Source organism: Pyrus communis, chromosome 17 (assembly GCF_963583255.1).
Source record: "Pyrus communis chromosome 17, drPyrComm1.1, whole genome shotgun sequence".
Taxonomy (NCBI): domain Eukaryota; kingdom Viridiplantae; phylum Streptophyta; class Magnoliopsida; order Rosales; family Rosaceae; genus Pyrus; species Pyrus communis.
The window spans coordinates 11,803,559-11,818,207 of NC_084819.1; the positions used below are offsets into that span (position 1 = coordinate 11,803,559).

The window sequence follows — 14,649 nt, forward strand, 5'->3', positions numbered from 1 at the left end:
TATTTTTTTGGTTTAGTTGAAGTACCTAACTTCCAAGTAGTTATTTGTGACCTTTGCCTTGGTGGATCTTGCACTCTCATTTGACGTCTTATGGGTTGAATAAATCCAAGCTCTATCTTTTTCAAACAAAAACTTACACTGGCTTGAGGCAATGAATTTGTGACAATAACCTAATCATCATTAAAAAGCTATGCATGCAATGATTTCAAACCAAGCCATGATTAAACAACTTTATCACTAACTGATTTAGACATGAGCAACTCGATTAAAACATTGTGCTCTGCGTTTAAGTTTGAATTTCTCTTTTCATAATTTAAAATAAATTAGAATATTGCTCGGAAAAAAACGACTTTTTCACTGGTTCTTCTTCAATATCTAATTCTGATCTTTCTTCTAAGGGGAGAGATTGAATATTTTTTGTAATTGATACTTGCTGTGTATTATGGGGGTCAGTTGACTTGAACTGATGTGTAACTGTTTCTTGATTGGGGGTTCTTGGTTGGTAGTATTCATGGATGTAATGAGAGAAGAAATGAAAACTCAATGGCCCATGCTATCCCATGCTCTAGCTAGGTTGGCACATCAAATATGATACATAACCACCCTGTTTGTGGATGGAGGAGGCCCCTACATACATGCATAGAGGTTCTAGTAATTCAAAAGGCCAAGTTTTTTCATTCTTTTTACAAGACAATATTACAAGCGATATAACTACTCTAATTTTAATTTACATAAGGAGAGAGATGAAAGTTTGTATGCGGGACACAATGAGGTGAAGAGAAAGAATCTTATCCCTCATGCCAATCACCACCATTGTTTAAAATATCGGTATTTGTCAAAATATCAATATACAAATTTATGAAAATATCGACGGATATATTGAATATTGATTATCAAATATCAATATCAGTTGCTTTGGGTGGAAATTTAGAAACTTTAGAAAGTTCAAACGCTAGTTTAGATGAAATATAAAAGTTTTTTATTTTATTTTTTTTATTTTATATATAATTAACCAATATGTCGGAAATATTGACGAAATAAGCTGATTTTAACCTTAACTTAAGAGTTCCTCTGATACAAGGTGAAGTTTAGGCTTCAATCCCCCCTCCATATCTTCTTCTTTCTTTTTCTTTTTCTTTTTTTTTCGAATGTTTCCACGAAAAAGTAGACAATATCAAAGAAATTTCAAACACTGATCACAGCGTGCACTGTAATATTATGATCAACTAAACTAACCGTATGCTCTCAACAAGGAGAGTATAAGTTTTACTTTTTGTCCAATGCATCAAACTATAACAAAAACATCAAAACTAAAAAAAATTAAACATTTGTGCCTATGCAAAAACTGAGAAGAGGAAGTTGAATGCAACGTATGCGTGCATATCCGAGTTTTGGTTGCATGTTGTCTATCTCAAGCAAAAAAGAAAGGGTCCATTTTCTTTGGCATCACGAGAAGAAGATGAAAGCCCAAAGTATATGGTACACGCACTGCGCACCAATAACGGACCTACATCTGCATGTTTTTTCATCCACTTTGATTCTGATTATTTATCCAAAAATCATGATAAACTATTTTCGGACACGTCTTTTCTCAAACTACACTCTTGTTTTTTTTTTCTTTAATTATTCTTTGATTTATTTTATATGAAAATCTGAAATAAGAATGTACAGGGCAATAGCGGATCCATGTTTTTTTTTTTTAAAGCCTGGTGTGGTGTTCTTGCTTAAGTTTCTTTGTTTGTTGGTGGTTGTAGTGATGATAGTGTCGGAGGGATCGAGAAAGGAAGTTGAGATAGACAAATTTGAGTGAAGCGGGTCAACTTGGGTGAGAAAAGCCAAAAGTGGTTGCTAGTTTCATGTAGAAAAACGGAATGGGAGCCACATGCCATCCTACCTAAAATCCGGTCCGGTAGAGAGATTTTCAAGTCGGAGTGGGCAGTTGCCCACACTTACCTTAGAATGAGTGGCAGATCCCAACCCTTGCGAGTTCTAGTGTAAAAGGTCCAAGGTTTTTTAGAAAAACTTCGCATGAAGCGAGGAAAAAAATCAATTTGTTCATTTAGGCCTTTCATCGAACAGTTTATAGGCTTGTTGTCATCAGCCAGTCCATGTTGTGCACTTTTCAACAAATATCGATATCTATCGAAGGAATCTATTGAGTGCTAGCGAGTATTGTGAACGCAAACTACCATCGCTGCTGAGAAAAGCCTAACAAATATTACATCAAATGCTTAGTGAGCACAAAAGAGATCCGTATCTAACATCTAAAGAGTCTCCTAAAAACCTTTACAGGCGTCTTTATCAACTTACAGGTGGTTCCGGGACCACCTTAATCCCTATATGAATCTCCCCTTGCAAGAAGGAGTCCACCCACATACTCTGAAAATCACTTCCCATTATTATCTTAATGTCGCCCACTATAGATAAAGGCGCGGCCTAATTTACCACAATGGTTCCTATCCATCAACGGCTGGGTCTACCCATTTCGAGTTTTGTTACAATAATTTCATAATTTCCCAAATCCGGTTGAACCATATGTGGCAAAAAGCCCCAAATGCTTAGCTTTAATCAGATTGAGAGATTCAGTCACGTTTTACATTAACTTTAATAAGAGTAGGTGGAGTTTGGCCATTGGTTGCTTTTTGTGGACTAATAAGCTCTCCCACTTTTATGGTTGCCTGAGATGTGTCACTCTCTTTATGTGTCATCAACCATTTGTGTCTGTGAGCACAATTTTATGTACAAGGATATGCATTTGCAATGCTATATGCCAAGGTTCTAAAAAACGTTAAGCACTAGTCAAGTGGCGAGCTAGCGCCTAGTGCTTGGGCGGCTAGGCGGGATCTAGGTGGGCACCTAGGCAGTCTAGATGGATTTAGGTAAATTTCTTGTATATCTTATAAATAAGTGCATATTGACACATAAAAAATTATACTTATATGAAATTCATGAATAAGATAATAAAATAATGATAAAATTCAAAAAGAGTATCCAACAAGTTCAAATTTTAAAAACACATTAAGCAAATATACCATATAACTTAAGACATTTTGAATGATTAGTAAGTTAAATTAATTAAATTTAAAGAGATAAAATATAATTCAAGACATTTTAAATAATTAGTATTTAGTTTTTAAACAATAAATATTTAAAAAAAACCCACCTAGTGGGTTTAGTAGTTCATAAACATTTAAAAATCAAAAGTTTGTTCATAAAAATCCACGTGTGAGGTTTGACACCTCCCCTCCATCCCACTTTCTCACATCAACCTTGGAGCATCTCTAAATGAGGTGTCAAATTTTAAACATCAAAATGATAGTTGATAGTTTATGTGGCAATTTGACATTTTGTACAATATTTTGCTTCACTCGATATGTTAAATAATAATGTCATTTAATAAACTTTTTATCTTTTTGTAAAGTCCAATAATTAAGCCAACCAATCAAATATTTTAAAAGCATAACAACATTTATTATATATTGTATTAATCTATTAAAAAATCATTTAATGAATTTGACATTTGCTGTCAAATTTGACAGCAAAAGGCTTTGCCTTCAAATGACTCAGCGCCGCATAAGAAATTGAAGGCTCGGTTGGAGAGAGTTTGCTGCCATTTTTTACTGTTGTATGCTTACGTGGCAATTTTGACATCTCATTTGGAGATGTTCTTAGAATTTCAAAAGCAGGAGCCCTTTTTATGCCTTGGAAAGCGGATCCATTATGTTTTTTGAGGTTTTCTTTTCCTCTTCTTCCTTAAAAAGAGGAAAGCCATTAATGTTTTGAATTGTTTTCCTTTTCCTCTTCTTCTCCTTCTTTGATTACTATGTTTTTCCATTTCCTCTTTTTCTATTGCTTTGTAAATTTCCACAGCAATCTCTCTCGCTTCTTCTTGCTTCCAAGGCACTCGCTCTCTCTCTCTCTCTCTCTCTTCTAGTCGCCAAACAGCCCATCGTCCGCACATACCTTGCCAATTTAAGAAACGATTTTGAGTTAATCGCGGCAGAGCACCACAGCCTAATGCCCAGGCATCGCCTAGGTGGCCACTTCAACTGTTTTTTAGAACATTGCTATATGCAATCACATAGATACAAATGTTATTTTGGATGTTTCGACAGAATAGTCAACTAGCTCTTTGTCTAATGATAATTTGATTTCTAATGTTAGAAGAGATTCCAAGAATGAAGCAGAGATATATACGAAATGTATACAGACAAAGGAATGTGGAGTGTGATATCAAATTAGGATTGAGAAGGGTCAAAACTTGAGAAGGGGGAATGAATTTAGTTGTCCAATATGCAAGAGTATTCGATGTGGTAGTCGTAACATGTCAATAAAGACACAAGATGGGAGCTGATAGGATTTTTACCACCTGCAAAAGTAAGGATAAAAACACTTTAAATACTTGCAAGAGTACAAGGTACTTGTAGTATAGATGGCTTTAGCAAGGTCGTTCTTCACATGAATTGAATGAATAATTTGTATCAAACCAAATATTAATTAATTACTTGAAGCAAAGTTTTGGAAAAAAGGTAATTTTGTGATTTTAAATAATAAAAACGAATTTAATAGAAAATAATTAAATAAAGTGACAAAATAAAATAAACTAAAAGAAAACGGTTTTTTGAAAATTAAATTGTAGAAGCCTAGGGTTCCGTCATCAGCTTAACAATCCTACGCGGTTCTTCCAATGACTTATGAATTACACATGCATATTTTGAAGGTTAGGTTTTCCTAAAGTATGCCTACTTGGACCCCCAACATAGAGCATATATCAAACATGCAACTCGTATGTGGTATTCAAATCAAATCTAAACATACATGACTTATTAAGTTTTGTGAAACCTTTTGAAAAATCATACAACCCTTAAGACGTGGTATTCATCCAAAGTGAACTTGCACATATTAACCACAAGAAGGCTTCGTCAATTTCAAGGACCAACCTCCGACCAAAATTGCATCAAATTACTTTTCTAAAAATCCTAATGGTAGCTAAACATTAAGACAATTAGATAGTTTAAACCGGTGATTAATAATTCAAACCTGCATACATATCATAAGCAAATTGAAAAGAAACTACATATTATTACTAATGCTCGTCCTAGCAATCGGAAATTAGTTACTAACATAAAATAAAATATTATTAAAAACAAGGATAGAAAACACCTTGAAATATGAATTGTCAAAGCCTAGCAAAGTTCTTCAAAATATTATGTGTTCTTCTCCTCTCTGTTTGTCCTCTCTAACCCTAATGGCTAAAAAGCCTTATTTATACTACTACATAATTAAAATCCTTACTAGAAAAGGTCTTCTAAAAACTAAGAAATATAATAGACTAAGATAACTAGGAAATACATTTTTATTCTAACTTTAGGAAATCTGCCCAGCCACAAAGAATCCCACATTTTTGTACTTACAGGGCTCCAAAATAGGCCCAAAACAACTTGAATTAAAGCTTGAGATATCTCAAACATAATTACAGAAGGCCTCGAACCCAAAAGACATCATCTTGGATGCCAAAAAGCACAAATAAACCCAAAACGTGACTTTGACAGCACTGCGCGCTGCTCATTTATTTCATCGCGATAAATAAACTGTTGAGTAGAAAATTATGACACTTTGATACGAACAAGTTGAGAGATACATGAACGTCCTTCAATTTGAATCACTCCAAAATTCGTCCGTTTCATCATGTTTTGCTCTAGAGGAAGTCAAATGTCCTACATTGAAAATACATAATAAAGTAACAAAGTTCATACAAAATAACTAATAAATTAATACTAAGATAAAAGTAAAATATATAGTGTAATATCGACTCATTGGAATGAGACATGATGTAAGGTTAAAAGGATTTTTGTGTGTACGAACGAATGGAACACGTGATTCAAAATCTCATATTGAAAATTTTATCTCGATATACGAGTCTGTTTGGTGCTTGGAAAAGGACATGACTAATCGTAATTGATGGATTGTCATATTCCGTGTTCCGTGATAAAAGTTTTAGAAGTTGACTTATTAAATTGCATAATAGTGCAAGATATTGTGACTAACAAATCCATGTTGAGGCATATAGCCACCAAATTTGATACTATATTAAACTTAGAGGACTGAATAAAAATCATTACATAATGATGAAAACCAATTATAACACATTTAAAGTTTGTTTGATAATTATTTTGCTTTTCATTTTTAGTTTTTCCTTTTGTTCATAACAAAGATAGAGGGAATGCATGCAAAGGAATGGAGAATAAATATGGGTGCCATAATGAGGGAAGAAGATCCACATTTATTGATCCGTAATCAGACTGAGAGAAATTAGATTGAGAAAGAATTAGAATCAGATTATTAGGGAAGTTGTTTACTAATCTATTTGGAATCCGAGTAGAAATGGTGTTGATTCCATAAAATCTAATTACAAAATACTCTTGAATCAAAATTAAAACCAGTATCCTTACTAAACTGCTTATGTTCTAAATAAGTTAATTTATGTGCCAAGTAATAACTTTAATTTTTATAACAACATATACTTAAAAAGTTATAGAAACTTTCTACGTCTCTATAATATAATCAATAATTTTTGCTTCTTTTCCACCTCTTTAAAACTTTATTTATTTTTTTTAACAAATTAAAACTTGATTTTTTTTTCCACCTATTTCGTTGCACTCTCGCTCTGTAATTAAACGTTTCTCCTAATTGCTATAAATACACCTTAGGTAGACTTTAATTTCTCTAATTGTTTTTTTTTAGTACATCAATATTTTTACACTAAAGAGAGGGGGAGTTCGGCTTAGTCACACAATGGGCAGCCTAATTTGGTATCGAATTCGCGATTCGAACCTAACACCTCTCACTTTCAAGTGAAGAGGAATACTACCAGACCGTAATACTCAGTGGCTTCTTGAACTATTTTTGTTTAGGCCATCATCTACAGGCTGCTATGAATACACCTATGCAAACTTGGCATTTTATAGATATGGGGGGTATAATGGGTTAAAAAAAAAAAGCATTCCTAATTACCCACTACTCTTTGAATTCAATTCCCACCTCCCACCAAGGAATCTAATTCCTCCAAAAAGAAGAGTTGAATTCCATATTTCATATGAGCCCCACGGATAGAGCCATCTTGAGCCCAAGGGGCTAATGGCCCACTCAATTTTTGTTTTGTTTTTTTATTTATGGAAAATTGTAAATATTGCATACAACAATTCTACGTGTGTTGTGCCCTATATTTAACTGACAGGGGAAGGGGGCTGACAGCATAGAGAGATAATAAAGAGAGAGATATGTGTTTGTAGGGTTGTGTAGAGAATGTTGTTATTCCCTCTACGTAGTGCCTTTATTTATAGTAATAAGAGAGATAAGAAATCCTTCTCCTCCAAGGAATACAAGTCCTAATAGTAAAGAATAACTAGAATCAAATCTAATCTAGGATTTACACAATCACACTTAAACAAGAAGTTTATAACATTCCCTATTAAGTGTGTAAATACTGAAGTAAATTCGACATCATATAGTGGTTGAGGAAGTTGACTCTTCAGCACTGATTCTAGGAACATGCTATTCTCAATAAGGTAAGAACTTGAATATGGAACTAAGTCTCACAAAAAAAAAACACCTATAGCTATGGTAAAAACCCGAGTAGGGACAAAACCCAGTCTAAGGAAAATGCGTGAGTAATGCAAAGTCAAATGTAACATCTACAGGACGTCATCATGGATTTGATCAACCCAAGGTAGGTGCTTCGTCAAAACCTCGTTAGGTAGCAAAAACCCAATGGAAAAAATGCTCCTAATCGTAGGGAAAAATAGTACATTAAGATCAAGCAAGTATAGTTCATAATACTCCCCTTGAGTTTGACATAATTCCAAAGAAAACTAGCAATGTTACAACTCAGAAAGTTTACACATACCAATTCCTTGAAGAAGCTTCTGAAACATCACATTCGGTAGTGATTTGGTGAAGAGGTCGGCCAGATTGTCTTGTGAACGGATTTGCATGACTTTAATCTTCTGATGCTCTTGTTATAGATGTGAGAAAAAGAACTTCGGCGCAATGTGCTTGGTGTTGTCTCATTTGATGCAAACCTTCTTGAATTATTTGATGTCTGCTGCGTTGTCTTCATAGATTGTTGTCAGGATATCAACGACATGCTAAAGATTGCATGAGCTTCAAATATGGCCCATAACTGTTCGTAACCAAAAACATTCCTGAGTTGCTTCATGTAAGGCGATAATTTCAGCATGGTTAGATGAAGTGGCAACTAAGGTCTGTTTATTTGACCTCTAAGAGATTGCGGTGCCTCCAACGATAAAGACATAACCCGTTTGAAAGCGCGCCTTATGTGGATTAGATAGGTATCATGCGTCGACATAACCAACATGGCGAGAATCGACTCGAGATAAAGGGATGCGACATCACTCGACATCACTCGAGGATTCGCAAAGGGATGCGACATCACTCGAGGATTCGTAATGGAAAATATCTTTAACACCAGTCCAGTGCCTGTGTAATGGTGCATTGTTGTATCTTGCCAAAAGATTAACAACGAAGGAGATGTTGGTTCTAGTGCATTGAGCAAAGTACAATAAAATGCCTATCGCACTTAGATAAAGAACTTCAGGTTCCAAAATCTCTTCATCATCCTCATTCGGACGGAAGGGATCTCGTTTTGCATCTAACGATCGAGCGACAATAAGAGTACTCGAAGGCTTCACTTTATCCTCATTAAAGCGGAGTAACACCTTATGGGTGTACTTCATTTGATGTACTAAGATTCTATCCAAACGGTGCTCTATCTTGAGACTGAGACAACATCGAGTCTTTCCTAGATCTTTCATCTCAAATTTTGACTTCAGGTGTGTAGCAGTTCTCATGAGCTCTTCAGGACTTCCGATGAGGTTCATGTCGTCGACATAAACTGCAACTATCATAAAACTAGAATGTGACTTCTTACTAAACACACAAGGGCATAGTTCGTTGTTCACATCTCCCTGACTAGTCAAATACTCACTTAGACAATTATACCATATTCTTTCGAATTGTTTCAAACCGTAGAGTAAATGCTTCAGCCGAATTAAAAACATGTTCGAAGGTTTGGAAATATTTGATCCAGTCAATGTAAGTCCTTTGGGAACTTTCATATAAATTTCCGCATCAAGATCCCCATAAAGATACGCAGTTACTATGTCCATCAATTGCATACTCAGTTTTTCAAAAACTGCCAAACTGATAAGGTAGCGAAAAGTAATCACATCCATAACGGGCGAATAAGTTTCGTCATAGTCAATCCCGAGGCTTTGTGAGAAGTCTTGTGCAACAAGACGATCTTTGTAACTCACAATTTCGTTATTCCCATTATGCTTCCGAATGAAAATCCATTTGTAGCCAACGAGCTTCACATATAGAGGAGTATGAGCTACAGGTCCAAACACCTTACGTTTCACAAACGAATCGAGTTTGACTTGGATTGCTTGTTTCTAGTTTGACCAATTGGTTCTATGTCGATATTCATCAACGAAATGGGGGTTCAATGTCATTGCTCAACATGATATCAGTAGCTATTGCTTATGTTAATGCATCGTCGAAGATCATCTCATTTCTACACCAAACATCATCTAAGCTAGCATAATGGACCGAAATCTCACCATTCTCAAGAGGTGGATTCGTCTCTTCAATGACGCTTTCGTAATCTTGAATTTCCTCATGAGTTGGATAAAATGAGTAGGCGACAATCAGATTCACGGTAGGTTTTTTAGGTGCTGATGTTGTGGCTTTCCTCTTTCGGGGGTGTGAATCTTTTAAACCAAGAGGTTTGCCATGCTTTTATGTAAGGGTAGAGGATTGGCTAGCCGTTATTGTACGTGGATCTGCCAAAATGGCGTCTGGGGCCTGCAGGAAGGAAGTCCGTCGTACATTTGGTACATCCATCTTTGCAGGCACATTCGTTGCTGGAATATGTGATCTTGTCATTCGCGCTAGATAGGTGAAAGAATTTGGCATGCTCTGAGCTATGCTTTAGAGATCTAATATGGATTACACTTCAGTCTTAAATTAAGCAGTGCAGGGATCTAAATGAGACAAAGTGAGTCGTCCACAATAATTCGCATCATTCTTCGAGAACGTTGACATTCTTATCTCCCCCTAGCGATGAGAAAAATGTCTCATAGAAGTGACAATCCGTGAAACAAGCGGTAAACAGATTGTCTGTCAAAGGTTCTAAGTAACAAATAATCGAAGGAGAATCATATACGACATAGATTCACATCCTTCATTGAGGCCCTATTTTTGTATGCAAGGGCGGTGAAATCGGCACATAGATCGTACAACCAAAAACATGCATATCTGATATGTTGGGTTCGTATCCGGTAACCAACTGAAGGGCGATATATGGTTGGGTTGTAACACTCAGGCGAACCAACATGGCTGCATGCAATATTGCATAGCCCCAAGCAGCGATAGGGAGCTTTGTATGTATGGCCAACGATCGAGCAATCATTTGTAAGCTCTTAATGAATGCCTTTGCCAGGCCGTTCTGGGTGTGAACATAGGGTACTGGATGCTTAATTTCAACCCCAACCAACATGCAATAATCATTAAAAGTTTTAGATGTGAATTCTTCAGCATTATCCAATCGAATATATTTGATCAGATAATCAGGGTTGTCAGCCTTGAGCTTGATAACCTTAGCCAACAGTTTGGAGAATGCAGCATTCCTTGTGGACAACAAGCACATGTGTGACCAACGTGTGGAAGCGTTAACCAAGACCATAAAATATCTAAATGGTCCGCATGGAGGGTGAATCAGTCTATAAATGTCCCCCACGTTTGTGCGCTTTTTTTTTTTTTAAGGAAAATTAATGAAAAGGGTTTGAAAACTTTGAGTTTTAATGATAAGGACAAAATAAAGGGTAAAGTGAATAGTATCAGGTTTGACTTTTTAGTGTAAAAATATGGTTTTTCGTTAAAATGAACAGTACTGTGAGTTTTTCATTAAAACTCCTTTTTTTTTTATTGTGCAACAGTCCCAATTGTTGGACTGAATTTATTATTTTCCGAAAAAAATAAAAAAGCTTGTACATTTATAATATAAAATTTCAGCTACTTAGTACTACGGTCTAGTAATATTCCTCTTCACTTGTAAGTGAGAGGTCTCAGGTTCAATTCTGATCAAAGACGAATTTGAACCACATTATTGCTAGCCTATTGTGAGATTTAACTCACTACCCCACTCCTTTAGTAAATAATACTGTTTGTTAAAAAAATAAAAAATAAAAAATAAAATTCCAATGTATTGCATTGCATGTGTGAATTCTTGATCATGTGATGGGCTGCAAGTCATTCCAAAGCACTGACTCCACGGCAAGCCACACTGAAGAGAGGATCCATGTCTGGGGTTTACCAATCCCTTTGTTCTTTTATCGCCATATTTCACATCCATGGACAAATCTTAGCACAGGCCCCAAGCTTAATTGTCAATAGAACAGTTTTGCTCTCCCAGATATCAAAAGACAAATAAAGAATGGTTGAGATTTAATTTATTCGTAAAAAATAATGTGCGAGAAAGAATCATATTGTAGCGTCAATAGAAAATGATTTCGCACTCTCTTTCTTTTTAACTGTCCTCTTATTTTTTGTGGCTATTGAATTTAATAAAAATAACACATGGAGAGAAGCGTAGAAGGAAAGAATGGGAGTGGAAATCATTTTTCATTATCTATTAAGTTTCGTTGAATGGCTTCGAAAAGTGAAAGCTTAAGATCAATGATAAGTTTTGAGTGCGAATATCGCATTTGCAAATAATTCATGAATTAATAAGTAGATATATGTGATATGAGATGAGTAAATAAGAAACGCCACGAAACAGACGTTCGCTCCAAAAAATTACTCTTTACTCCAACTTTGAGAACTTTTTGTTTTAACTTTTGACCCAAAAGAAAAAAGAAGAAAATTTTTGCTCTTTCTTGTGCAACTATATCCAAATACATGCTCTTGTGAGACCAAGCCAACAAATGTAGAGATAGTTTGGCCAAATCTCAACAGGAAAATCTTTACTATACAGGTCACAAGAATCAAGCTGCCATGGCCAACGACCTCCTAAAATTCAATTCCACTCAAGAGATTGCTGCAAAATAAAGTAGAGAAAACCAAAAGAAGGATGTGGCCAAGAAGGTCGGAGCATCAATATTGCAACAAACCCCACAATTCACTTGCCCTCTATGAGTGCATGTACCACATGAAACAACTTTATTACCCGCATCCACAGATATTAATCCATCCAAATACACTACACAATGCATAAAACTAGTAGGTTTTCTTCAATGCACTTAAATACTTTGTGCTCCGATATTTAGAACCGTTAGATCCAATTCAAAACGATAACAATAACTAGTACTAATTATTTCATCTACATAGTATGCCCACAAGTATTAATGATTACTATTTGCATGATTGAGATTGGTGATCAAATGGACCATATCTAATCATAATTCTTTTCTCCATTGATTTTTGAAGATTTTCTATGATATCCCTTAATAATTTGTTCAGGTAATTAGGTAATAGGCAATTATAGCCTTAGTAAATAGTATTTTTTTCATTTCATATATCGATGATGATAATTTTGCGATGTGCAGGCAAGCAAGAAGACGATGGTATCAGACGTGAGCAAGAATAAAGTGGCACAGAAGGATTGCCTACGTCTCCATGGTCGAACGTTCTATCGTCAGCATGACGTCAGATCCAACTCGGGCACAGGGTCGGACAAGGATTGCTCTAGTTACCTAGTCCGGCCCGCATGGGTCCAACCAATTGCCCGACTTTTGGACATGGATTGGAGATGTTTTGGACATCTTTTGGGCAACAATTGCCCATTTGCCTGGCTTTTGGGCATGGTGGACTTGCTCTTAGAGCATCAAGAACTTGCCTAAAATTCTCACCAACCGGCTTCAATTCAGTGCCGGTGTCACAGGTGGCAGGCATATTCACAGGTACTAATGCAAATGTATTATGAACAACTGAAAAAATTTTGCAAATTTTATTCTAATTAGCTTAATTAAGCAGATCCCAACATGGAATGTCAAAGATTATTTCTAAACACTAGTGATTTTAATGCTCCTCTTTTAGCTGTATGCACTTCTTCTGAGCACATAAAGATTATTAATATTTAACTTAGAGTACGTATGGTTAAAAGCCGAGTGCCAAAATATCTACCCTAAGTACAGACACTAAACCTGATAGAACTGGTCAGGTTAATTGGACTTACATACCTATTACTATCTTCAATCTCTGGATCTTCAGATTTATGAGTGGGGTTGTGGCAGAACCCTTTTGGGGAAGAACATTCTAAGCTGGGACTAGAACTGGAACCAGAAGTGCTTTGAGAAGAAGTGTTTTCTTCAGTGAAAGTACTTTCACAGCTTTGCTCAGATGTGGTGGAGTCAGCTGCATTTTGTCTTGATTCTTCTGGGATTTCTGACTCTGCAACTTTGGATTTGGCTTTATGGGTTTCTGGATGATTGGATCCTGATGAAGTAGTAGTGGATTGTGTACAAGATTTTTCACTATTTTTGGAGGAAATATTCAAAGATTCAAGCTTTTTCTTCAAATATTTGAGCTTCTTTTCTGCTTTTTCCTTCAGTTTGATCTCTTCTTTGAGCTGCTTCTGTAGTTCTACTAACTGTTGACATTTGAAACATTATAATGTGAATGACAGACAACACATAGATATATATATATATATATATATATATAACTGGTCACCTCTTTTGTGTTCCTAATATGGATATACTCAAGATTTAACTTACCAATTAGTGTAATTGAAAAGAATAACAACTATGGATGTTTACTAATCCGTAATCAAAAATTCAAAAAATTTACCTTCTTGCCAATGAGTTCTGCATCCTCTTTTGCAACCCTAGAAGCTTGCCTCTCTGCCAGCAGTCTCCCTCTGAGGCACTCCAAAGTCCTCAAACCACCATCTCCTTCCATCTTCCTGTCACTGAGACAAAACCCACATCCCACATTGTCAATTTTGATGAGAGAAAGAGAGAGAAAAAGAGAGAGAGAAACCCACCTCCATGTTCCATCTTCCATGCCAGTAGTAGCTGTCATTGTTATTTTTAGGTGGAGAATACACACTTGGGCAAGAACACAGATGCTTGATTGTCAGTGTTTAGAAAACCAAGGACTGAGAGCTTTGGAGTCTCCTTTGCTCATACCAGGTGGACGATGGTACATGTGACGGAGAGACAATGGCTCTTGTACTTAAAAAGTATGTTGGTAACTGTGATCATCTGCCCACAGTGTTTACATCTGTTATTTATTTCCCTCACCACCCAAGGTTTTATTTTGTAGTGTTACCTCTTGATTTTCATTATTTTGTTGTCTTGGTATTAAGCAATTGACCACTTGTGTAATGAAAGTTTCTTGGTCCTCACTCTATACATTTCAGTAGGCCATGTTTTACCTTTATGAGTGAAGGCTCTTTCATCATTGATAAAATGCCACTTTCCCTATACTTCTAAACACAAAAAAACACTTATAGACCGATAACATGTTTACTTAACTATAACGAGAGAAGTCGAGAAGAACTGAGCACAAGATCCCGTTAGTCGTTGGTTGTTCAGGTATCAGATTACAAAAGGTAATGTGAAACTC

At 35.8% G+C, this 14,649-nt stretch overlaps 1 protein-coding gene across 1 annotated transcript; it reads right to left on the reverse strand.

Annotated features, from left to right (window-relative positions):
* Window positions 1-13,149: 13,149 nt before the first annotated feature.
* LOC137721831 (uncharacterized) lies at window positions 13,150-14,422 on the reverse strand. Its single transcript, XM_068460855.1, has 3 exons — window positions 14,066-14,422; window positions 13,870-13,990; window positions 13,150-13,669 (listed from the first exon to the last, which is right to left on the reverse strand). Exons 1-3 carry the CDS (start codon window positions 14,101-14,103, stop codon window positions 13,205-13,207), a joined length of 624 nt encoding a protein of 207 aa, XP_068316956.1. The 5' UTR covers window positions 14,104-14,422; the 3' UTR covers window positions 13,150-13,204.
* Window positions 14,423-14,649: the final 227 nt, after the last annotated feature.

What these genes read in the sequence shown, in the direction of transcription:
- LOC137721831 (XM_068460855.1), bottom strand. Translation starts at nt 14,103, where the DNA reads ATGACAGCTACTACTGGCATGGAAGATGGAACATGGAG. An exon ending in ATGGAAGATGGAACATGGAG is followed by an intron (nt 13,991 to 14,065) that starts GTGGGTTTCTCT and finishes GTTTTGTCTCAG; the next exon opens with TGACAGGAAGATGGAAGGAG. An exon ending in CAGAACTCATTGGCAAGAAG is followed by an intron (nt 13,670 to 13,869) that starts GTAAATTTTTTG and finishes AAATGTCAACAG; the next exon opens with TTAGTAGAACTACAGAAGCA.